General features: G+C 42.0%; 1 protein-coding gene across 1 annotated transcript in view; it reads left to right on the forward strand.

Moving 5' to 3' along the window:
* Positions 1 to 7,572: 7,572 nt before the first annotated feature.
* Positions 7,573 to 24,886, forward strand: part of LOC119502070 (retinoic acid receptor alpha-B-like) — a 31,450-nt gene continuing 14,136 nt past the window's right edge. Inside the window, exon 1 of the mRNA XM_037792905.1 lies at positions 7,573 to 8,231. Coding sequence (XP_037648833.1) covers positions 8,033 to 8,231 — 199 coding nt within the window. The 5' untranslated portion in view covers positions 7,573 to 8,032. The remainder of the gene's footprint in view (positions 8,232 to 24,886) is intronic.

Below are 24,886 nucleotides of genomic sequence, written 5' to 3' on the forward strand. Positions count from 1 at the left end.
TTTCTATCGAACGGCAGCGCCGTGGTGGCATGGCGAATTTTGATGAGTCGCCACGACACAGGAGGCTGTTGTTACTTGACTTTACATAGTCCAATCTGCCCCAAATTTCACAAGCTGGATAATAGTCCAGGCCTGAAGACATATATGTGCCATTATGAGTGAAAGTCATAGCGCCCCCTACAGGAAACAGGAAATGGTTGTATACTGCAACCAACCGTCATAGAAGTGCCTTTAAAGGACGCCCCACATGTTCTCAACAGGTCATATCCAGCGCCACACGCTCCAAAGAGAAAATAAACTTTAACTGTTGCTTGCGGTGTCCGACTTTCATGGGAATGCACGACAGCGGGTACCCCGACTTGCGCGTTCCCCCGACGTGCACGCAGGGGCGAGGGCCCGATCATCACTGCTCGCAGCTTTAATTTTTTTTTATTATTGAATTGACGCTTTTGCGATATTGTTCACCTGACAGTCATGTTATTAAAGCAGATTGAATTGAATTGAATTGACAGAGAGAGAGAGAGACACACACACACACAGAGAGACAGAGAGAGAGAGAGAGAGAGACAGAGAGACGGAGAGAGACACACAGAGAGAGAGAGAGATGGAGAGAGAGAGACAGAGAGAGAGAGAGATGGAGAGAGACACACAGAGAGAGAGAGAGAGATGGAGAGAGAGACAGAGAGAGAGAGAGAGAGAGAGAGAGAGAGAGAGAGACACAGAGACAGAGAGAGAGACACAGAGAGAGAGAGAGAGAGAGAGAGAGAGATGGAGAGAGACACACAGAGAGACAGAGAGAAAGACACAGAGAGAGAGAAAGAGAGAGAGAGAGAGAGAGAGAGCATGGAGACATGCTAAAGAAGAGCTCCTGATTTACCAAAAAACATTTGGATTGTTAAGAGAGAGAAAAACATCTTGAACAAGAGAAATACAAGAATAAAGAAGACTTCTATTTTTTCTATCTCTTTTTTCATGTTGGAAGCTTCAGTGTAGGTTTATTTATTGCAAATTGAACTTGCAAAGTAGGCTAGGCTAACAGAGGCTACTAGCTAGCTAGCTAGTTAGCCACAGAAAACACTGGCTTGAAACTCCTCGAAAATAAAAATACAGTTTTTATTCCCTTTAATTCATTTTTCTTTTACCGCAACAGGTAGGGAATCTCAGTGAGCTTTACAGCTACAATAAAGTTGAACTTCATAGAATGTTAGCTACTTGCTAGCTAGCTAAAATTAAGAGTCAGCATTAGCTTTGTTTGGCGGGATTGTCAACATGGCCACTGACACTGCAGCAGCAGCAGTAGTAGCAGTAGTAGCAGAAACAGGAAGAATACAGTTTAGACACAGAGTGCAGAGTGCTGCAAAATGCAGAGACTTTGTATGCTGATCACTCGAATAGTACTGGTACTATTACCAACTTGCTCTTTTACACTGAGCACACCACTGCATGGCACACAGCCATATTAAAGCACTACAGCTTCACCACAAGGAGAGGGATCTGCAAGGGGAGGCAAATTGAATATTTGAGGATGAAGACAAGGACCAAGAGAGAAAGCTGATGACTGTGAACCTTTACCAGAATGGTACAGCAATGGTGCAGGGTTATGAAACCACCCTGGGCTCATTTACACAGGACTTCCCCACTCTGACAAATAAGGTAGAATTAAAAAAGAATAAGCAGCACTCCGAGCTCCCCCATTACCACAGGCACCCCAACAGCAGAAACCCAGGCCCACAACATAATTCTATTGTCCCCTCTGCCTGGCTTTGACAACCAGAACCCAGACCACCACACTGTCAACCAGCTGAGAGAGAGACTGGCTCTGTTTGAAGTGGAGCATCCGAGTCCTTCCCCAACTCACGCATCATCATCTCTACCCTGCTACCCCGCAAAGACTTTCCCCCCCAAAACCATCAGCAAGGTGAACATTGACATCACCAGAGGGTGTGCCTTGATTCCTAACGTGCATGTTGCCCATCATCCAACCAGAACTCCTGAGCATCTACACGACAGCTCCCACTTAAAGAAGCAGGTAGTGGGGATATTCACCAAAACACTGAAGGATGTGGCACTTGGCCGCAAAACCCTCCATTCCACACCAGCCAGAGGACTGCACAGAGACCCCTACTACCCTGACCCCACCAGGAGCCCAAGACCTCCTAGACATCCACCCGGATTCAACACTCCCCACAGGCCTCACCACCACCACCTCCAGCAGCATGGGCAGACAGGCCCTGGCCCAGCCTACTACCCACCACCACACCAACACCTCCAGCAGCTAGGGCAGAAAAGGCCTGGCCCAGCGTACTATCCCCCACCACCACAACACCAACTCTACCAAAACAAAGAGACCGGCCCTCAGCCCAAGTCCAGACCATTCCCACATCCCCAGAGTCTAGAACCACACCAGGCCCCATGCAGCTACGTAGAGGCCCTCCGAGGACGAATGGACTCTGAAGGAATGAGTGAGATCAAACAGCTCCTTCAGTACATCTGAAATAAGCTGAACTAGTATTAGAACAAAACAAAACCAAGCACACACACACACAGAGAGACACACACACACAGACACAGACACACACACACAGACACACAAACACACGCGCGCGCACACACACAGAGACACACACACAAACACACAGAAACTCCTGAATTCAAAACAAACTTTAAAGATGTAGACATCATCATCCTGCAGGAGACATAGTGTAAAGCAGACACTGTCACCCACTGTCCAAAAAATTATAGAGAAATAATAGTTCCATCTCAAAAACACAGCTACACTAACAAAGGTAGAGGATCTGGAGGATTAATCATCTGGTACAGATCTGACCTACAAAATCTAATCGAGCCCCTCAAAATTGACAAATACCACATTTGGTTAAAACTAAAGAAGGAGCTCCTATCAACTGATAAAGATGTGTTTCTTTGTGCTATATATAACCCCCCTCTGAATCCTCCTATTTCTCAGATGACACCTTCTCCGTCCTTGAGAAAGAGACGAGCCATTTCCAGGCTCAGGGAAATGTGCTCATCGCTGTGGACACAAACGCACGCACAGGAACACTAGCTGACCTCACTGACCCAAAAGGGGACAATTTCATCCTAAATCAGAACATGTCAGACACTCTCACTCTCCCCCACAGGAACAACAGCAACCACGTGGTCATTAGGGGGGAATGGACCTCCTACAGCTCTGTCGAAGCCTCAGTCTGTACTTCGTCAACGGTAGGGTAAGGGGGGACAACCCCCTCTGTCTGATCACAGTCATATAACGCTGTTTATCAAAGATCAGACATACAGATAATTCACATGCAACCCAGTAAGCTGTACAACATTAGAAATTCATACAGATGGGACCAAAACAGTGCAGAACAATACCAGAAAGCAATCAATAACTCCAAAATCCAAACACTTTTAGACAACTTTCTGAACTCCACATACTCTTACAATAAAGAAGGCCTCAATCTAGCAGTGAAAAACATTAACAATATAATCAGGCAAACTGCAAAAACAGCTCAACTGAAAGTAACCATGAATAAACCAAAATAACTGGTTTGATACAGACTGTAGAACTATTAGGAAAAAGCTTCGGATGTTATCAAACCAAAAACACAGAGACCCCAATAATGCTGATCTACGCCTTCATTATTGTGAGACCCTAAAACTACAAACGTACACTCAGACTCAAAAAAGAGCAATTCAACAAACAGCAACTGACAATAATTGAGGAGGTCATCAACACAAACAACTTCTGGCAAAATTGGAAAAAAATGAATAATAACATGAGGAATTGGCTATACAAAACGGTGACATGTGGACAACTCATTTTAAAACACTATACCATACCGTTCAAATTAATGCAAACACAGAACAATCACAAATTCACGAGAAGTTGACTAAATTGGAACTAGCTATAAAAGATAACCAAAATCCATTAGACTCCCCAATTACTGAGCAAGAGCTCCATGAAAAACTACAGGCCCTCAAACCTTAAAAAAGCATGTGGGCCTGATGGCATCTTGAACCAAATGCTCAAACCCATAAACAAGAAATTCCAATTGGCTATATTAAAACTATTTAATTTGGTTCTGAGTGTAGGTTATTTTCCTGACATCTGGAATCAAGGACTCATAAACCCAATCTACAAAAACAGAGACAAAATTTACCCTAACAATTACCAAGGCATCTGTGTGAACAGTAATCTGGGAAAGGTTTTCTGTAGTATCATGAATGCCAGACTTTTGAACTTCCTTATTAAGCACAATGTCTTGAGTAAAAGCCAAATTGGATTTATACCAAAACATCGCACAACTGATCATATTTACACCCTACACACCCTGATTGATGAACATATAAAACAAAATAAAAACAAAATTTATGCCTGTTTTATTGACTTCCAAAAAGCTTTTGATTCTATTTGGCATACAGGACTGTTCTACAAAGTTATTGAAAGTGGTGTAGGGGCTAAAGCATATGATATTATTAAATCAATGTATACTGGCAACATGTGCAGCATAAAAGTTGGTAAAAAAAAAGAACAGAATTCTTTAACCAAGGACGGGGTGTTCGTCAGGGCTGTAATCTCAGCCCTGCCCTCTTCAATATTTACATCAATGAATTGGCTACTGTAATAGAAAAATCCCCGATCCCTGGTGTAAGTCTCCACAATCAGGAAGTGAAATGCCTGCTCTTTGCAGATGACCTGGTCCTGTTGTCCCCCACAGCAGACGGCCTACAGCAGAGCCTGGACCTGCTAGAGCAGTACTGTCAGACCTGGACCTGCTAGACCAATACTGTCAGACCTGGACCTGCTAGAGCAGTACCATCAGACCTGGACCTGCTAGAGCAGTACCGTCAGATCTGAACCTGCTAGACCAGTACTGTCAGACCTTGACCTGCTAGAGCAGTACTGTCAGACCTGGACCTGCTAGAGCAGTACTGTCAGACCTGGGCCTGCTAGAGCAGTACTGTCCGACCTGGATCTTCTAGAGCAGTACTGTCAGACCTGGACCTGCTAGATCAGTACTGTCAGACCTGGACCTGCTAGAGCAGTACTGTCAGACCTGGGCCCTGACAGTAAACCCCAAAAAGACCAAAATAATGATTTTCCAAAGAAGATCCAGATCTCAGGATGTTCTACCAAAGTTCTCAATTGGTACAAAACATGTAGAGTACGGCACACACCTCAATTACCTCGGTTTAAAAATGAGTTCAACTGGACATTTTAAAGAGGTAGTTCATGAGCTGAGAGAGAAAGCACGCAGGGCTTTCTATGCCATTAAAATAAAGATCCAACCCGAAATACCAATTAGAATTTGGCTTAAACTTATCGAGTGTGTTATTGAACCGATTGCACTCTATGGCAGCGAGGTGTGGGGTCCACTTACAAACCAAGACTTCACTCAATGGGATCAACACCCAGCTGAGACCCTGCATGCAGAGTTCTGTAAGATTCTGTCTAGAGGAAGGACATGTCTAGAGGAAAACTACAAATAAGGCATGCAGGGCAGAATTAGGCCAGTATCCACTAATAATAAAAATACACACATCTAAAACATAGTGACCCCCTCTCATATCATTATCAAGCCCTGCAGTGCCAAGAGATGAGCAGAAAGGGGAACCCCCTTACCCAGCTGGTCCTGAGGCTGAGTTCATCAACCCTCTCCACTAACACACTAAGGCCTCAGGAACAGAACAAACCACCAATTAGACTCAACCAGATTACAACACAGTTCAAACTAAACTACATCACCTATTGGCAAACACAGACAAAGGCTCAGAGGAGAATGCAGTGCTATCTGGCTCTAAACAGACAGTACACCATAGCAGACTATCTGAGCATGGTTACTGATCTACATTTAAGAAAAACCTTGACAAAGTACACTGAGTGGGCACAGCCTCGCCATAGAACAGGGACGACACAGGAAGACCTGGAAGACCTGGCTCCCTGTAGAGCAACAGCTGTGAGTGAACCTGAAACAGAGCTACACTTCCTCACCAAATGTGAGAAATATCAAAACATCAGGGAAATATATTTCACAAGAATCAATTTCATAACTAAAGGTTTTCTACAGCTCTCAGGTGAAGACAAATTATCCGTCCTACTGGGGGAGGACACTAGGACCTGTGAGCTGGTAGCAGTCTATGTTGCTGCCTGCCATAAACTGAAGGACAGGGACATCAACTGAGGGACAGGGACATCAACTGAGGGACAGCTGTCTGCACCTTGTTGTTGTTTGTTTGTTTGTTAATTTGCTTCGTTTCCTGTTTATATCATTGTTCCAATTAATTGATTGAAATGATTTTGTATTTTAACTTAATTTTTTTTTATTTAATCGATGTTAATGAAATGTAATTATTGTACATTTTTCATCATTTGAATATGTTTTGGCAACATGTACAGTGTTACGTCATGCCAATAAAGCCATTTGAATTGAATTGAATTGAATTGAGAGAGAGAGAGAGAGAGAGAGAGAGAGAGAGAGAGAGAGAGAGAGAGAGAGAGAGAGAGAGAGAGAGAGAGAGAGAGAGACAGACAGACACACACACACAGAGAGAGAGAGAGAGAGAGAGAGAGATGGAGAGAGACACAGAGAAAGAGAGAGAGAGAGAGAGAGACACACACACAGAGAGAGAGAGAGAGAGAGAGAGAGAGAGAGAGACAGAGAGGCCGTCGGGTAGAGAGCACAGGGAACTCCTGTCTGTCTGTCTGTGTGTCTCTGTCCAGCTGCTCCACGGAGACTCAGACTACCTCTGATCTGTCCTCGACCTCCCTCCCCGTCGCATATCATACTGGATATACTACTACTGGGACACAAAGCGGGAAGTTCGGAGTCAAATATGACAGCATTTATTATTAACGTGTGTTTTTCTGTCGTGAACGCTCGAAGCGAACGGAGCCTGTGAACCGGAGCGAACGGAGCCAACGGAGCCTGTGAACCGGAGCGAACGGAGCGAACGGAGCCTGTGAACCGGAGCGAACGGAGCTCGTGAAACGGAGCGTTTCCACAGACTGGACCTTTTTACTTTCCGGTGACCGGTACATTCATTTACAGCATGCATGGATTTAAGGACATTAAGGAGCAGTCTGTCCACTAAACAGACTGTTCGCCTGGCTGGCTACAAGGATTAGACATATATAGATATGACAATTACATAAGATCATTGAGCTGCTGTAAAACCCGGAGGACAGACCACAGAGAGACAGGCTGTGGACAGACCATAGAGACACGGGCTGTGGACAGGCTGTGGACAGACCACAGAGAGACAGGCTGTAGACGGGCAGTGGACAGACCACAGAGAGACAGGCTGTGGACAGACCACAGAGAGACAGGCTGTGGACAGGCTGTGGACGGGGAGGTCTACTCTTGAACATGTGTCGGTAGTATAGTAGCCTACCGTAATGTTACGGTGTGTCTTTGGTGCTACAGAGTAAGGACATCTGCTGTCTACTCTACTCTACTCTACTCTCCTCTATTCTACTCTCCTCTACTCTACTCTACTCTCCTCTATTCTACTCTACTCTGCTCTACTGTCTACTCTATTCTACTCTATTCTACTCTGCTCTCCTCTCCTCTCCTCTCCTCTCCTCTCCTCTCCTCTGCTCTCCTCTCCTCTACTCTCTTCTGCTCTACTATCTCCTCTACTCTCCTCTACTCTCCTCTGCTCTACTATCTCCTCTCCTCTCCTCTGCTCTCCTCTACTATCAGAGCTGTGAAGTTGGAGTCACTTGTAGCGTTTGGACCGTAACAGAAGAGCGAACAGAAGCCTACAGCGTTCCGTTAGTCGCCTGAACTTGTTCCGGTCGACATAACGGACGGTAAAGTTTGACAGTGTGCTCCTCCAAGGGCTGAAAGGTCACCGGGACCGGTCTCCTCCTCCTCCTCCTCCTCCCATCAGTCTCTTATGAAGATGTGAACTCTTCCTCCCTCTCTTCCTCTTCCTCTCTCTCTCTCTTCGCCGTCCAAGACTCTTTGCCCTCTTTTTTCTCTCTGTTCGGTACAGAGAGATCCGAGGCTTATCCCGCCTCCCGGGGATGTATGAAAGCGTGGATGTTGTGGGTTACAGCCCCAGCCCCAGCAGCCCCAACCCCGGCTCCTTTCTGAGCATGGACTACTACCACAGACCCCCGGGGCTCGGACCGGAGAAGGGACTCCTGTCCGGTGTGGGAGGACTCCAGCGTCCGTTCGGAGGGTCCCTGGTGACCGGAAGACACTGGAGCGGATCCAGCCACTGTGAGTCCCATTGAAACATGAGTTGTAAACTAAATAACTGCAGGGCACACCACAGCTAGTCAGGGTGGATCATTGCATTTGTTGAAAAATAACAAGGGGGTGCTGGCGGGTAAAGCCCTCAGCTCGGGGGGGGATGAATGCATGAGTTCACCGGTTCCAGTTGGGACACATGCCAGCCCCTTCTTTTAGTACCAGGTGCCCCACAGCCTCTGATTTAGTCCCCTATTAACTAGATGGGAAATGAACACACCACCACTGTCCTGGGGGGGGGGCTGTGACTAAGAGGTAGAGTGGGTCGTCCACCAATCGGAAAGGTCCACGGTTTAATCCCTGGCTCCTCTGGTCCATGTGTTGATGTGTCCTTGGGCAAGATACTTAACCCCCAAATTGCTGCCATGGTGCCATTGGTGTGTGAGTGAGTATTTAGGAGGGCTGTCTATTGATTAACATATTTACTAGCGATTAATTGCATGATTGTCCATCGCTAATCGTGATTAATCACGTTTTTAATGTGTTCTAAATGTACCTTAAAGGGAGATTCATCAAGTATTTAATACTCTTATTAACATGGGAGTGGGCAAATATGCTGCTTTATGCAAATGTATGTATATATTTATAATATAAGGGATAATGTACAGCGAGCCGGTCATTGTTGTGAAAAAAATCCCGACAAGACGATGCCGCACTCATCGACGTCTCTCATCGCCCTGAAGGGGATTCTTTCACAACAATGACCCGATAGCTGTACATTAACCCGCTTATTACACGGCTACTTACTGAAGAAATCAATATTTTGACACAAAAACGGTCCTCCAGAGTCTGACATCAGAGCTGTGCCCATATCTGTTATAAAGAAATAACAGACCGCAGAATGCAGTGATTGACCAATCAGAATCAAGTATTCAACACAGCCGTGTAATAATGTAAATCAATCAACAACACAAAACAATGACAGGTATTGTCCAGAAACCCTCACAGGTACTGCATTTAGCATAAAACAATACGCTCCAATCATAACATGGCAAACTGCAGCCCAACAGGCAACAACAGCTGTCAGTGTGTCAGTGTGCTGACTTGACTATGACTTGCCCCAAACTGCATGGGATTATCATAAAGTGGGCATGTCTGTAAAGGGGAGACTCGTGGGTACCCATAGAACCCATTTACATTCACTGATCTGGAGGTCAGAGGTCAAGGGACCGCTTTGAACATGGACATAACAGTTTTACCTCGCCAACATGTAGCGTAAATTTGGAGCGTTATTTAACGTCCTTTGTGGCCAGCTGGGTTGTCATGCTTGATATTATTGGATTCCATAGTTTCATATGATTCCAGTATCTTCACTCTGGCTTTAAAACTGAACCGCTACAACCTCCGAAAGATCGGTTGTGTTAATGCGTTAAAGAAATTAGTGCCTGTTAAAACGAATTTGCATTATTATCGCGTTCATTTTGACAGCCATTTTATGAACATTATGATTGCCAGACTCCTAATATCTGACAAATGCTGCATTCAGTCTGAGATGACCAACCTTTGTAGCAATGTTCTGATGAGAATGAATGTCCTTTTCCATCAGGGCATTAATGTAGCTGCATGTCTATGCTGTATTTAGGGTTTGGTTTATGTTTTCAATGGAGCGACTCAAATGACCTCAGCAGGTCAATAGCTGCCTGCACTCATTTACCAAATGTAGCCCATCCTGACCTCCAGCTCAGTGCTTCTCAGTGTGAGAATGAACTCTGAATGTTTACAACTCCTCAGCAGGCTTTTAATGTAGCCTAGAAATGGTAAATTAATCTGCAACTTCCGAACATTAGGCCTACCTAAACTTCTCGGGTTTTGTGTCTCACTGTCCCGTGTTTCATTTCATTTCAAAATGTATAAAGGATTAACCCCTTGAGATGCACCATCTCCTTTTTAAGGGCACAAAACATGGAAGTTAACAAAAGATTTAAACACATAATTAATAATAGTGATAATAAATGAAACAATTCAACAACACAAAACAATCAACATAGTACAATCAATAAGGACAAACACATCAAAGCCCTCCCTCCATCCCATCCCAAACCACACCAACAGAACATAAAAATAATGATGAACATAATAATAAAATGATATTATGTCAAAGTACTGAGCCTATCTATAAACTGAAAAAGAATGTAAGTGCAATCAAAAAAAAGAACAAGTAGATTTAAGATAAACAAGCAAAGAAGTCCTGGATGTGATTAATGATTCCAGTCTGATGGTGCGTTCATCTTCAAAACACGTCTCCCAACACTTCCAAGACCTCTAGGCAGGATGAAAGTGTTGTTGAGTATACAGTATTTGAATATGAGGATCTGAAGGGGACTAAAAGCTGTTTCAAGTATAAAGAAGAGTTGAAGTAAATGTATTTGAAAACAAAGAGCAACCAATGAAAGTGTCTCCAGAGTGAAGTGGTAGTTATGAACCCATGATGTTCTGTATGTGATAAACACACCTCAGGACAAATCTACAAATATTACTGTAAACTACGTTGAATGGATGAAGATGAGTTTCAGAGGTGTTCTGGTGGATGATGTCACCCTAGTCAATAATGTTTTCTTACTTGGAGAGTAAAGCTATTAATTGACCGATATGGTATTCTGTTTTATTTCTAATAAAATCAATATGAGGCGATGAGAATATGGTTAATACTAACAAAGAAATATACCAATATTGATACTAACACTAATTATTCTTATAACTATATTAATATAATAATAGTAATATTAAAAATACAGGTAAGTGTAATTATTTATTATTATTAATAATAATATTAATATTAATAATAATAATAATAATACAAATAATAATAATAATACATTGTATTTATTGGCGCCTTTCAAAACACTCAAGGTCACCTTACAAGGCAGAGTAAAAAAGGGATAACATTATCTGTGCTGTGCTGATCATTTCCTCAATTTGACACGTTTTTGCTACACCAGTGTACCACGTCGGGTATCATTTAAAAGTTTGAAAATACTATTACTAAAATGATACCCAAGCTTTTGTAAGGAAAACCATATGTTTCACTTTATTTTGTTTTGAGGAATATATCGATTAAAATATTTAATCGGGATTAATCGCATGGTTGTCCATAGTTAATTATGATTCATTGCAAAATAATTGCAAATTTTGTATCTCTTCAAAATGAACCTTAAAGGAGATTAGTCAAGTATTTAATCCTCTTATCAACATGGGACTGGACAAATATGCTACTTTATGTAAATGTATGTATATATTTATTATTGTAAATCAATGATCAACACAAAACAATGACAGATATTATCCAGAAACCCTGACAGGTACTGCATTTAGCATAAAACAATATGCTCCAATCATAACATGGCAAACTGCAGCCCAACAGGCAACAACAGCTGTCAGTGTGTCAGTGTGCTGACTTGACTATGACTTGCCCCAAACTGCAGGTGATTATCATAAAGTGGGCATGTCTGTAAAGGGGAGACTCGTGGGTACCCATAGAACCCATTTACATTCACTGATCTGGAGGTCAGAGGTCAAAGGAGCGTTATTTAGTAGTACTAGTATGACATGGTTGGTACCGATGGATTCATTACGTTTTTTGTAGTTTCATGTGATGCCCGTATCTTTCATACCAACTAGTGAATGCGTTATTATCAAGTTAATTTTGACAGTCCTAATATAAATGTTTTTCTACAATAGATCCTTTTTTAATTAAATAAAAAGAAGTTAAACTTCTCGAATCTTAAGTGTTGCCTAATTACAAGCTGTACAAGAATTTTAAGTAAATTAAATAAAAGACTAAAAGTGACAACATTTTGATTTAAATCAGCAACTATCTGATGAGCGAATGAGTAAACACCACCAGACATTTAATGCTTTCCAAACTTAACACTTTTTGATACTGAATGCTATGAGCACATTTTAGTCGGTACAAAAAAGGTTTGATACCTAGCTGTGATGTAAGACACAGGCATTTTCCATCCAGCCATGTTCCATACCTGCTTAACATATGCAACATGATCCTTCATGTTGTGCCAATCCCAGCATGCACTGTCTGAGAGGCACGGTCGCCCGTCTATCAGAAGGATAACACAGACAAACACAGGACCTTCTGCTGGGAGTTGACAGTGCCGCCCCACCCCGGTATCACATGTTAGAGACAGTCAGCCTCAGAGTGAGACAGTAACCCAAGGGTGATGAAATGGTGATGTCACTGCGACACGGCCCTTGCACAACCCGAGTTAAAGTCATAAAGACAGAGAATGCAGAGTGGACTCTGGTCGGCCGGCGACAAACAGAAAAAAGAGACACATAGAATCAGGAGGGGAGAGCTCGTAAATTCAAGCTGTAAAGACAGGGAGGATGGCCTTCAGTGTGTGTGTGTGTGTGTGTTTGGGGGGGTTGTCTTTGTGCGTGACTGGAATGAAGAGTGTCAAACGGGGTCAAAGGTCCAAGGCTGTACACAGCCACAGCCACACACACATTCAGTGACTGCTCCAGCGACATGTTAGCAGTGGCCCGGGGATAGTGGTTCACTCTGTCTGTGTGTGTGTGTGTGTGTGTGTGTGTGTGTTTGGGTGTGATCCAGTGCAATGACTCACTGACAATTGGGAAGTGACCTACATCTCTCCCTCTCTTTATTTCTCCTTCTATCTGCCTCTTTCTTTCCTGTGTCAGCTGCTCAGTCATCACTTCTCTGCACTGAATGACCTCTCTTTCTGTCTGTTGGACACACACACACACACACACACACATTAACACACACACGGTGACGCACACATAATACACACACACTCTCACACTCACAGTTTGTCTGGGAATGTGAGGGTATACTGACCAAGTTTGACCTGAGTGTGAGTGTGTGAAGGGGAGGAGGTGGACGGTTGTGAGTCAGTGTTTAGATGTCTTCATTCTCTGTGTGTGTGTGTGTGTGTGTGTGTGTGTGTGTGTGTGTGTGTGTGTGTGTGTGTGTGTGCGTGTGTGTGCGTGTGTGTGTGTCTGTGTGTGTGTCTGTGTGTGTGTGTATGTGTATGTGTGTGTGTGTGTGTGTCGGCTACCATCAGATGGCTGCTAGAAGAGTGGCAATGGAAAGCTGCTTATTAATTCATTCGCTCTAGTCAGAGTCCTCCGCATCATGCCATGTGTCTTTGTCTGTATTTGACTAAGTAGGAATTTCTTCTCTCATGTCACATCCTTAGCATTAATTCGAGACAGAATAAAGAAGATAGAGAACAACTGACTGCTGTTAGAGACATGCAGAATAAAGATAGAGAACAACTGACTGCTGTTAGAGACATGCAGAATAAAGATAGAGAACAACTCTGACTGCTGTTAGAGACATGCAGAATAAAGAAGATAGAGAACAACTCTGACTGCTGTTAGAGACATGCAGAATAAAGATAGAGAACAACTCTGACTGCTGTTAGAGACATGCAGAATAAAGAAGATAGAGAACAACTCTGACTGCTGTTAGAGACATGCAGAATAAAGAAGATAGAGAACAACTCTGACTGCTGTTAGAGACATGCAGAATAAAGATGGAGAACAAGTCTGACTGCTGTTAGAGACATGCAGAATAAAGATAGAGAACAACTCTGACTGCTGTTAGAGACATGCAGGATAAAGATAGAGAACAACTCTGACTGCTGTTAGAGACATGCAGAATAAAGATAGAGAACAACTCTGACTGCTGTTAGAGACATGCAGGATAAAGATAGAGAACAACTCTGACTGCTGTTAGAGACATGCAGAATAAAGATAGAGAACAACTCTGACTGCTGTTAGAGACATGCAGAATAAAGATAGAGAACAACTCTGACTGCTGTTAGAGGGTGTACACAGTGCTAGAGTTACTAAAACTTCAATAGACCATCAATAGGCTTCAACAGCAGTCTGCAGAGCTAAAGTCTGTTGGTGTTATTTTGGTGTACTTTTCATTCTCCAGTTATGTTACTTGCATATGGTTGCAAAATATGTACGTGTGCGTTATTATGCAGTGCTGGCGAGCTAGCCATATGTATGGTGTACCGAGATAGCTGGAAGCTCCGCTTGAAAGCCCGTCTGAGGACGACCCAATGATATCAATTCCGATAGTTGTATCATCACTCTTTTACATCCAATGCTTTTTGTTTTGTGTTATTAGTCCTACTTGTATTAGTTATTACAGCTGCTGGGCTATTATTGTGGTTGCTTCTCTCTCTCTCTCTCTCTCTCTCTCTCTCTCTCTCCCCAGCCGGTCTCGGCAGATGGCCGCCCGCCCTGCGCCCGGTTCTGCTCCAGGTTTCTTCCCACTACTCGGGGAGTTTTTCCTGGCCACAGTGCGCTTGGTGGATCTTGTTGGGTCTCTAAACTATGGTGTACGGTCTAAGACCTGCTCTATATATAAAGCGCTTAGATAACTTCTGTTCAGATTTGACGCTATACAAAAATAAATTGAATTGAATTTAATGTGTGTAAATGTGAAATATCACCCTGATGGCCGGTTGACTGACAACTGTCCGGTTGTAGTGCATCTCCATTAACTTGATTAGTCACAAAGTGACATTCCATCTGGTTATTTTATCTGGGATTGGGCTCTCAGTTGGACTTCCACTATATACAGTACATACTATATCTTGATATCTATTAATATTAGGGATGTCAAAGTTAACTTGATAATAATGCGTTAACACAAATTTTATTTAATGTCACAAATTTCTCTAACACATTAACGCAACTTGTGATTTTTAGGTAGCAACGGGCTCAGTTTTTCTACCATGTCATACTAGCTTGTCGGGAAGGAGGCTAAATAATGCTCCAAACTTAAGCTACATTTAAATTTAAGGAAAAAATTGTCTTGGCCATTTTCAAAGGGGTCCTTTGACCTCTGACCTCAAGATATGTGAATGGAAATGGGTTCTATTGGTATCCAATAATAGTAATAATACTTGACAAATCTCACTTTAAGGTACATTTTGAAAAGATAAAAAATGTGAGATTAATCTGCGATTAAATATTTTTAGCAATTGGCAGCCCTAATTAATGTTGATATTGTGATAAAATCGATAAATAATTATATCCATGTTGCCCACCCTTAGTCAAAGCTGTTTGTCTAAGAATGGAACTAGACTGTACACGTGCTCATCAGTTGTTAGATAGTTGGTTGGTTTTGGATTCACATCTGGAGAACATCATTAGCAGTGATAATGGATGTCAGTGAGGCTTGATAGCGTGTTTAAGAAGTTGGATCTGCATGTTGTTAGCTGTCAGCGGAGGAGAATTCAGTATTGTGATAAGAGGTCGGTCTCAGCTCATGGATCATAAAGCCAGCACCGCCTGGGGAGACCATTTAACAGTGTTTGACGTCACATTTGGAACAAGGCTTATTCCAGCACTGGTGGACATTTAATATTATCAACTGACCTGAGGACACAGATTGGCTGCTCTGCTATGCATTATTGGTTGCCCTGGCCAGGGTAAACCCTGAGCCCAGTATTAATGGATGTAAATAATGTGTTGTTAATATTTATTTTGGACTTTCATAGTCACTGACTTTCCCTTGACAAATGTGAGGCGGCTTCAGGTGTCCCCATAGGGTTTTTATGCAGTATAGTCTAGATTGTGTAGTTTCATTGACATGCACACAATGAGATGCTGCTACAGTTGCATGTCATTGTTCATTCCTGTATTGTACAATGACAAAATATCTGACCTTCCATTTCTCCTTGGGGAAGCTTAGAGAGGAGATCCTGGCAGAGATAACAGGAGCAGAGGAGGTGGCCACTGATCGAAGACTGATACACCGCCAAACACAGGCCACCATGCAGGCTGCATGCAAGTTGCTGGTCTCACTGCAGGCTGCTGGTCTCAATGCAGGCTGCTGGTCTCACTGCAGGCTGCTGGTCATTTTTATTAAATCAGGACAAACCACAAAACCTATATTTTCCAGTCATTCTATTCTGGGCAGTAAAGTCCATGAAATATGATGCAGAAAGATGATTTGAAGCAGAAAGCCATCATTGCTCTTTACAAGGGCTTTCAAAGTTAACGTGATAATACCGCTTTGTTATTTATTTATCATTTCTTTAACGCAACTTGCAATTTTAATTAACCCCTTAAAAATCCGATGGGCCGTCGTCGGGCCCAGCAGCTATTTGATCTTTTGGAGGCAGCTCAGTTTTAAAGCTAGAGTGAAGATCCTGGTATCATATGAAACCAGAAAACCTGATGAATCCATCGGTACCAACCATGTCAGACTATCTGGTCATGAAGGAGGTTCAATAATGCTTCAAACTTACAGACATGCCCACTTTATGATAATCACATGCAGTTGGGGGCAAGTCATAGTCAAGTCAGCACACTGACACACTGACAGCTGTTGTTGACTGTTGGGCTGCAGTTTGCCATGTTATGATTGGAGCATATTGTTTTATGCTAAATGCAGTACCTGTGAGGGTTTCTGAACAATATCTGTCATTGTTTTGTGTTGTTAATTGTTTTACAATAATATATATATATAAATACATTTGCATAAAGCAGCATATTTGTCCAATCCCATGTTGATAAGAGTATTAAATACTCAACAAATCTCCATTTAAATTTCATTTAGAACAGTGTGTGATTAATTTGAGATCAATCACGATTAATTATGGACAATCATACGATAAATCGCGATTAACATTTTCAATCAATTGACAGCCATACTCTTTACTTTCATAAAATAAAATACATATAGACTCTGTCTAAAATCACTCTCTAATTACTATATAGTAGGGCTAAGACGATACACCTATCTTCCGATTCGATACGATCACTATACTTTGGTGCCGATTCGATATGTATTGCAATTCAATTTCACGATTTATTGTGATTTTTGTTAACTATTTTAACTCTAGACCATGAAGGGAAAAAGTTAAATCATACACTTCAAGGGACTTTTACTTTGTAAAATCTCTAAATGAATCCAGTAAGAAGTTTGATTTTCAGCATGTACTGTATGTAGTCAGAGATGTCCTGAAGTCAAATATATCAGGATCATTGTCAGGAATTATTGGTTACATTTATTATCCAGCAACCCACAAATCAAAGAATAAAGACATTTCCCTCACAGATTAGTGCTATTTTCTTTTAATTTATAAGGGACATGTATGTTTTATACTTCTGGTGAATATAATCCATCAATCTTACTTCCATAGATGTATTTTGTGATTTCCCTTTGTTAGCACCTTATTTGGAAAAGCGGACGTAGTCACACATGTCTACTTCCTCTAACTTCTCCAAGGTGGTCTCTAGCTCTCCCGTCAGCTCCGTTCTCTTTATCCATCCATGGTTTGAATGCAGGGAACATAAATGTCAGTATATGGGTGTTGTACAGTTGTAGCGTCGGCCCATTTGACCACGGAGACAAGAGCGATGGCCGGCTCCACCGCCACGTCACCGCCATACGATAACGTTTCCTGTCCGTGACAGAGTTAGCATGCAGCTTTAGCCATGATGTCTAGCTCTGCTTTTCCTGTCAATGTGTGAAACCCAAAGTGTTTCCATCCTTTACTGGATGTTGTGATTTAACATGGGAGGGTGCAGGTTGTATACAACCTGCACCCTCCCATGTTAAGTGTCACCGTGGATATATCCACGGTGACACTTCAACATTTTATACTTTCTGAGGTTTGTTTTGGTTGACGGATACGGAACGGATAGGACATCACGTTACTCAAACTACCACATAAAAGCAGTAACTTCCTTCTATCTCCACATAGACCCAAATGAAGCAAATCATTTATATAGATTCTGGTATTAAAAGATCGATTTCAAAATCGTAAAACAAATCGTGATACACAGGTGAATTGATTTTTTTTTAGATGATGAGACAGCCTACAGGGATGAAGTCAAAAAACTGACAGGGTTGTGCATGGAAAACAATCTGGCCCTGAACCCTCCCAAGACAAAAGAACTCATAATAGACTTCAGAAAACACAGCACAGATCACACACCACTGCAAATCAGCGGAGTTTACGTGGAAAGGGTCCCTGCCTTCAAGTTCCTGGGCACGCACAACGCTGAGGATCTCTCCTGGACTACAAACACCACAGCGGCATTCAAAAAGGCACAGCAGCGGCTCTATTTTCTGAGGATTTTCAGGAAGAACAACCTGCAACAGCAGCTGCTAGTGTCTTTCTACCGTTGCTCCATCCAAAGTGTGCTGTCGTACTGCATACCTGGTACACCAGCAGCTCAGCGGTACACGAGAAAGCCTTTCAGAGGGTCATCAACTCTGCCCAGAAAATCATTGGCTGCCCATTGCCCTCTGTAGAGGAACTTTACACCGCCCACTGCCTCAGCAGAACAGCCAACATCCTGAAGGACCCTTCCCACCCTGGACATCAGCTGTTCGAACTGCTGCCCTCTGGTAGACGGTTCAGGTCCATCACATCACGGACTAATAGACTCAAGAACAGCCTCTACCCCAGCGTCATACTTGAGCTGAACATTGCCAGACGCTCACATAAAACTGAACGGAAAGGACCGGAACTGATCTAAACACTGTCAGATACTTGTCAGAAAACATAACCCTGGCTCAACTTATTACATGTTTACATCCTACCGCACCTTATATTGCTTAACTTAGCACATGTTTACATACTACCGCACCTTATATTGCTTAACTTAGCACATGTTTACATACTACCGCACCTTATATTCAGATACATTATTTATTGTAATTTATCAACTGCACTACAGATACATGTGCAATATGTGCTTTTATTACTGTGCAATAACTCACTGCCTTGATTGTACTGTATACTGCCTTGACCGTATTGTAATTGTACTGTATATATTGTAACAAAGGTCAACACTTCTAGTTAGATATATATATTTACTTTTTTATATATACATATATATATATATATATATATGTATATATAAACTGGAAAAACAAAGTTCGGAAACTTGTGTTTGGTGGATATTTCTCTGTTGTTACAATGCTAATGGTCATTGTATTTTACATTGTTGGAAAGCCTGTTTATTTACCTTCACAATGATGTCCAACTTGTAAGGCTCATGCATTTGTGGGATGAGCAGCACAGCTGATTATGTGGGTAGCGCCCAGGAAAATTTGCCAAAATGCTCTGTCAATGGTAAACAGTGTATTCTCCTGTTGGTACTGACTCTTGTTTTGAGTTGTTTGGTGGATTGGATGATTGAACTCTCTAACAGTAACAAGGAACAAACAAGACATATTGGCAATTTTACACTTTATTCATTTAATACACCGTCAGGAGCCTCAGTAGCGGTGGAAGATCCATACGCAGCCACAACAGCCTGGTACCTCCTCCTCATGCTGGTCACCAACCTGGTCACACGTTGCTGTGGGATGGCGTTCCATTCCTCAACCAGGATTGGTTGCAGGTCAGCCAGCGTGGTTGTGTTGGTCACTCTAACACATACAGCACACCCAAGCTGATCCTACAAGTGTTGAATTGGGTTGAGGTGTGGACTCTTGGCAGGCTGTTACATTCTCTCTACTCCCACATTGTGGAGGTAGTCTGTGATAACCCTGGCTTTGTGGGGGTGAGCGTTGTCATCTTGGAGGATGAAGTTAGGTCCCAGATTGTGGAGATATGGGATCGCCACTGGCTGCAGAATCTCATCCCGATATCTCCCTGCATTGAGATGGCCTTCAATGATGACAAGCCTTGTTTTGCCAGTGAGGGAGATGCCGCCCCACACCATGACACTGCCCCCACCAAAAGCTGTTACTCCATCGTTGCAACAATCAGCATAGCGTTCTCCGCGTCTTCTCCATACTTTGACCCTGCCATCCAACTTTCGCAGACAGAACCTGGACTCATCACTGAACATGACATTCCCCCACATGTTCAGGTTCCATTGTCTGTGTTGTCGACACCAGCACCAACGGGCCTGACGGTGAAGAGCAGTCATTGCAGGTTTCCTGGTAGCCTTATGACAATACACTGTTTACCATTGGCAGAGTATTTTGGCAAATTTTTCTTGGGCGCTACCCACATAATCAGCTGTGCTGCTCATCCCACAAATGCATGATCCTTACAAGTTGGACATCATTGCGAAGGTAAATAAACAGGCTTTCCAACCATGTAAAATACAATGACAATTATCATTGATACAACAGAGAAATAATCGACCAAACACAAGTTTCCGAACTTTGTTTTTCCAGTATATATATATTATTAGTAGTTTAGGTTAAACTCGTATTGAACAAGGTTTTATCTTATCTTTTATACTGTATGTTATGTGTTATTGCACCATCAGGACTGCTTCAAATTCCGCTGTACTCTGTGTGTAGTGACAATAAAGGAATCTTGAATCTTGAATCTTGAATCTACCACATTATCTATTCCGTACCATAGCAACCAGATGCAACCAAAGCATCTCATCTGAAAAAAAAATTGTGCCCCTCATTGACCGTCTGTGTTCTGCATTTAACAATAAACAAGTATGACATCTTTGTCATTTAAAAAGCAACAATATACTGAATAATAGCCGTACAATAAGGCTTATTTATATAGCACTAACAATATTTAGAAGAGCCGCCCCCTCTTAGTAGTTTGTCCACTAAGATTTCTTTAGTCATTTTTTGATGCTTTTTTTCTCATGCTGAATGACTAATTTCTAAGCAACGTATGAGCACATCTCTGTTGAACACAACGCTTTTTTATGATTCTTTGTGGAGAAACTCAGTTTTACAGATCTGTCGACAAAATCGTATGAGTGTTAGTCGACTAAGAATTTCTTTGGTCGCGGACAGCCCTACTATTTAGTCAAATGACTGTAGATGCACAAAATATTGGTTCATTTCATTATATTTGCTGATGAGATCATTTATTATTCATGAATTATTTATTAACGCTCCTTATCCAATTAAAATGTGAGTTACAAAGACGAGTCACCAATATTCCTTTCTGTTAAATACCTTATCCGTCATCTCAGCAATAAGAACACAGTCTTTCTCTAAATGTAAACCGACAGCTAAAAGCTGTTCGGACACACTGCAGATGTCCTGCACACTGAAGAAGAAGTGGGAAGCAATAGGAAGAGATGAAGAAATGCAGATGATGAAAACAGAGCGAGAGATAAATACTGAGAGAAGTTTAAAAGAGGTCAGACGGTGCTGAAGGGAACCGTTGGCTAGCGGGTCAGTGAGAAGAGAGCAAAGACAAACAGAGGAGAGATGAAGAGAGGGGAAGATGGAGAGATGGTATGATGGCTGAGGAGGAGGAGGATCTCCTCTCTTTATTTCTCTCCCTCTCTATGTAAACAGAACAGACCAGTAGAGGGGAGTTGGAGCTCCTCCATAGTGGAATGTCTGGTATGGCTACTAAAGCAGGGGGAGGGGAGCTATGTGTATGTGTGTGTGTGTGTGTGTGTGTGTGTGTGTGTGTGTGTGTGTGTGTGTGTGTGTGTGTGTGTGTGTGTGTGTGTGTGTGTGTGTGTGTGTGTGTGTGTGTGTGTGTGTGCGTGCGTGCGTGCGCGCGCGCGCGCGCGCGCGCGCGTTGGGTTAGAGGTTAGAGGAGGCACAGTGAAAGAGGGAGAAGCAGAGGAGTTGTGGCTGGTCCTGGTATCTTAATCTGACGGGTCAGGATCTTAAACTGGGTCACAGTGTGTCCTTGCACAAAAATAACAACCACTTTGACAAAATGAGCCCAGACGCAAAATTAAGATGTTATGATGTTATGATGGTATGTTGGTATGATGGTATGATGGTATTATGGTATTATGTTATGATGGTATGATGTTATGATGTTATGGTATGATGTTATGATGGTATGATGGTATGATGTTATGATGTTATGATGGTATGATGGTATGATGTTATGATGTTATGATGGTATGTTGGTATGATGTTATGATGTTATGATGGTATGATGGTATGATGTTATGATGTTATGATGTTATGATGGTATGATGTTATGATGTTATGATGGTATGATGGTATGATGGTATGATGTTATGATGGTATGATGGTATGATATTATGGTATGATGTTATGATGGTATGATGGTATGATGGTTTTATGTTATGATGGTATGATGTTATGATGGTATATTGGTATGATGGTATGATGTTATGATGGTATGATGGTATGATGGTATGATGTTATGATGGTATATTGGTATGATGGTATGATGTTATGATGGTATGATGGGTTGATGTTATGATGTTTTGATGGTATGATGTTATGATGTTATGATGGTATGATGTTATGATGGTATGATTTTATGATGGTATGATGGTATGATGTTATGATGGTATGATGGTATGATGTTATGATGGTATGATGGGTTGATGTTATCATGGTATGATGTTATCATGGTATGATGTTATCAAGGTATGTTGTTAACATGGTATGATGTTAACATGGTATGATGTTATGATGTTAACATGGTATGATGGTATGCTTTACTTACTACATAGCTGCTGATGTGCAGCTGACTCCTTCTCTGTTGACATGAGGAGCAGGACAAAGAAGAAGAAATATAATCAAACCACTGTAGATGATTTCACTGTCAGTGGAAACTAATTGTCCATCCAGAGTAGAGCCACCAGATCGTAACCTTGATTTTCACCTCACTAAAGCAATACGTGATTAAGAGATTTGAGTTTAGATTGGATAGAGTTTAATGACACCATGTTACACCAACATGTTGTGGTGTACAAACAACATATTCAATACGATAATCATCCAGCAACAGAAAGGATTTCTACAAAGATAAAGCATTCTTTAAAAAGTCACCTATTTGGCATACAACTTTTATCTAGCTGTAGTAAAAAAGGTAAACATAGACAGTAGGGGTGGGAAGAAATTAGAAAGATAAGAAGAAGAAACCTTTATTTGTCATAGTACATACAGGTACATACATGAATTTCAACCTCTGTATTTAACCCATCCTGTGTATTTTAGGAGCAGTGGACTACTGCAATCGCCCAGGGAATACTTGGGGTTTAGTGTCTCGCTCAAGGACACGCAGACATGCAGTCTGTAGGAGCCGGGGATTGAACCGCCAACCTTGTGGTTAAAAGACAACCCGCTCTACCCACTGAGCTAAATTAGACTCACTCATGTATTTTTTAAGTGCCAGAATACATTTATTTGCCTCATCTGAGTCTATGAACTACGGCTGTCAATCGATTCAAATGTTTAATTGCGATTAATCTCAAATTTATTGCACATTTTTTATCTTTTATTCAAAAATATTTACCTTAAAGGGAGATTTGTTGAGTATTTAATCCTCTTATCAACATGGGAGTGGGCAAATATGCTGCTTTATGTAAATGTATTTATATATTTATTATTGTCAATCAATGAACAACACAAAACAATGACAGATATTGTCCAGAAACCCTCACAGGTACTGCATTTATTTAAACAATATGCTCAAATCATAAACATGGCAAACTGCAGCCCAACAGGCAACAACAGCTGTCAGTGTGTCAGTGTGCTGACTTAACTATGACTTGCCCCAAACTGCATGTGATTATCATAAAGTGGGCGTGTCTGTAAAGGGGAGACTCGTGGGTACCCATAGAACCCATTTACATTCACTGATCTGGAGGTCAGAGGTCAAGAGACCCTTTTGAAGATGGACATGACAGTTTTTCCTCATCAACATTTAGCGCAAGTTTGGAGTAGGGATGTTAATAATTAAAGGGCTGTTTGTAACTTTCAAAAATGCTTGTTAACAACGACACCTGTGGCCGTTAAGTCAACGAAAGTCAGCATCGGGCTCGCGCTTGCTCGCTCTCAATAGACATGAACGAGCATCGCTCAAAACTAGGGATGTCACGATACCAGAAATCTAGTACTCTTTACCAATACCAGGGAATTTCCACGATTCTCGATACCAAATTCGATACCAAGGTAAAAAAAAAAGAAAGTAAAATGCTGAGACTTTATTCCTCAGGTATAGCTCAATGACTGTAAGAAAACAGCAGAGGCTGTACACACACACACGCACTCCCTCTATATATATCCTCAGATTGCAAGCAGTAGTTTACATTCACTGACATGGTGACAGACCATGAGAACATTAAATATTTATTTAAAATGCTAATGTTATATTTTGATGACAATAAAAAAAGCACCACTTTTCAGAGATTCAGCAGTGGACAAGAAAAGATAGAGGTTCAGTTTGTTCAGTTCGGTTCAGTTTTTTCCCCCACGAGTGAGTTCTTCTCAGGCGAATCAATGAAGGATCTCTGATCAGTTTTTCAGTTCAGTTTTTTTCCACAGGAGTGAGTAATCTTCACGAACAAATTAATAAAGGATCTCTGGAAAAGTAAACAAACCCAACATCTCGTAGCTGTTGCATGGTGTTGTTGTGTGTGTGTGTGTGTGTCGGGCTCCAATACACAGAGAGCATAGGACAGAAGCCTTCGGTACTGTAGAAAACGAGTACCGTCACTATTTTAGAATTTTGGCATCGACTTGGTACCGAAGTATCGGTTCTCGTGACATCCCTACTCAAAACAGTGAGGCGACACACGTCAGCTAAAATATCACTCTATATTTCAGCTGCTTGGCAGTAATGTTAGCTGACCAGACGAAGGTCTCTCCATGAATCAATGCTGATCATAGTGTTGGATTTTCCTGCCTCAGCCTCCGGGGCTGAAGCAGGAAGAGAAATGTT

This window comes from Sebastes umbrosus, chromosome 14 (assembly GCF_015220745.1).
Source record: "Sebastes umbrosus isolate fSebUmb1 chromosome 14, fSebUmb1.pri, whole genome shotgun sequence".
NCBI lineage: Eukaryota > Metazoa > Chordata > Actinopteri > Perciformes > Sebastidae > Sebastes > Sebastes umbrosus.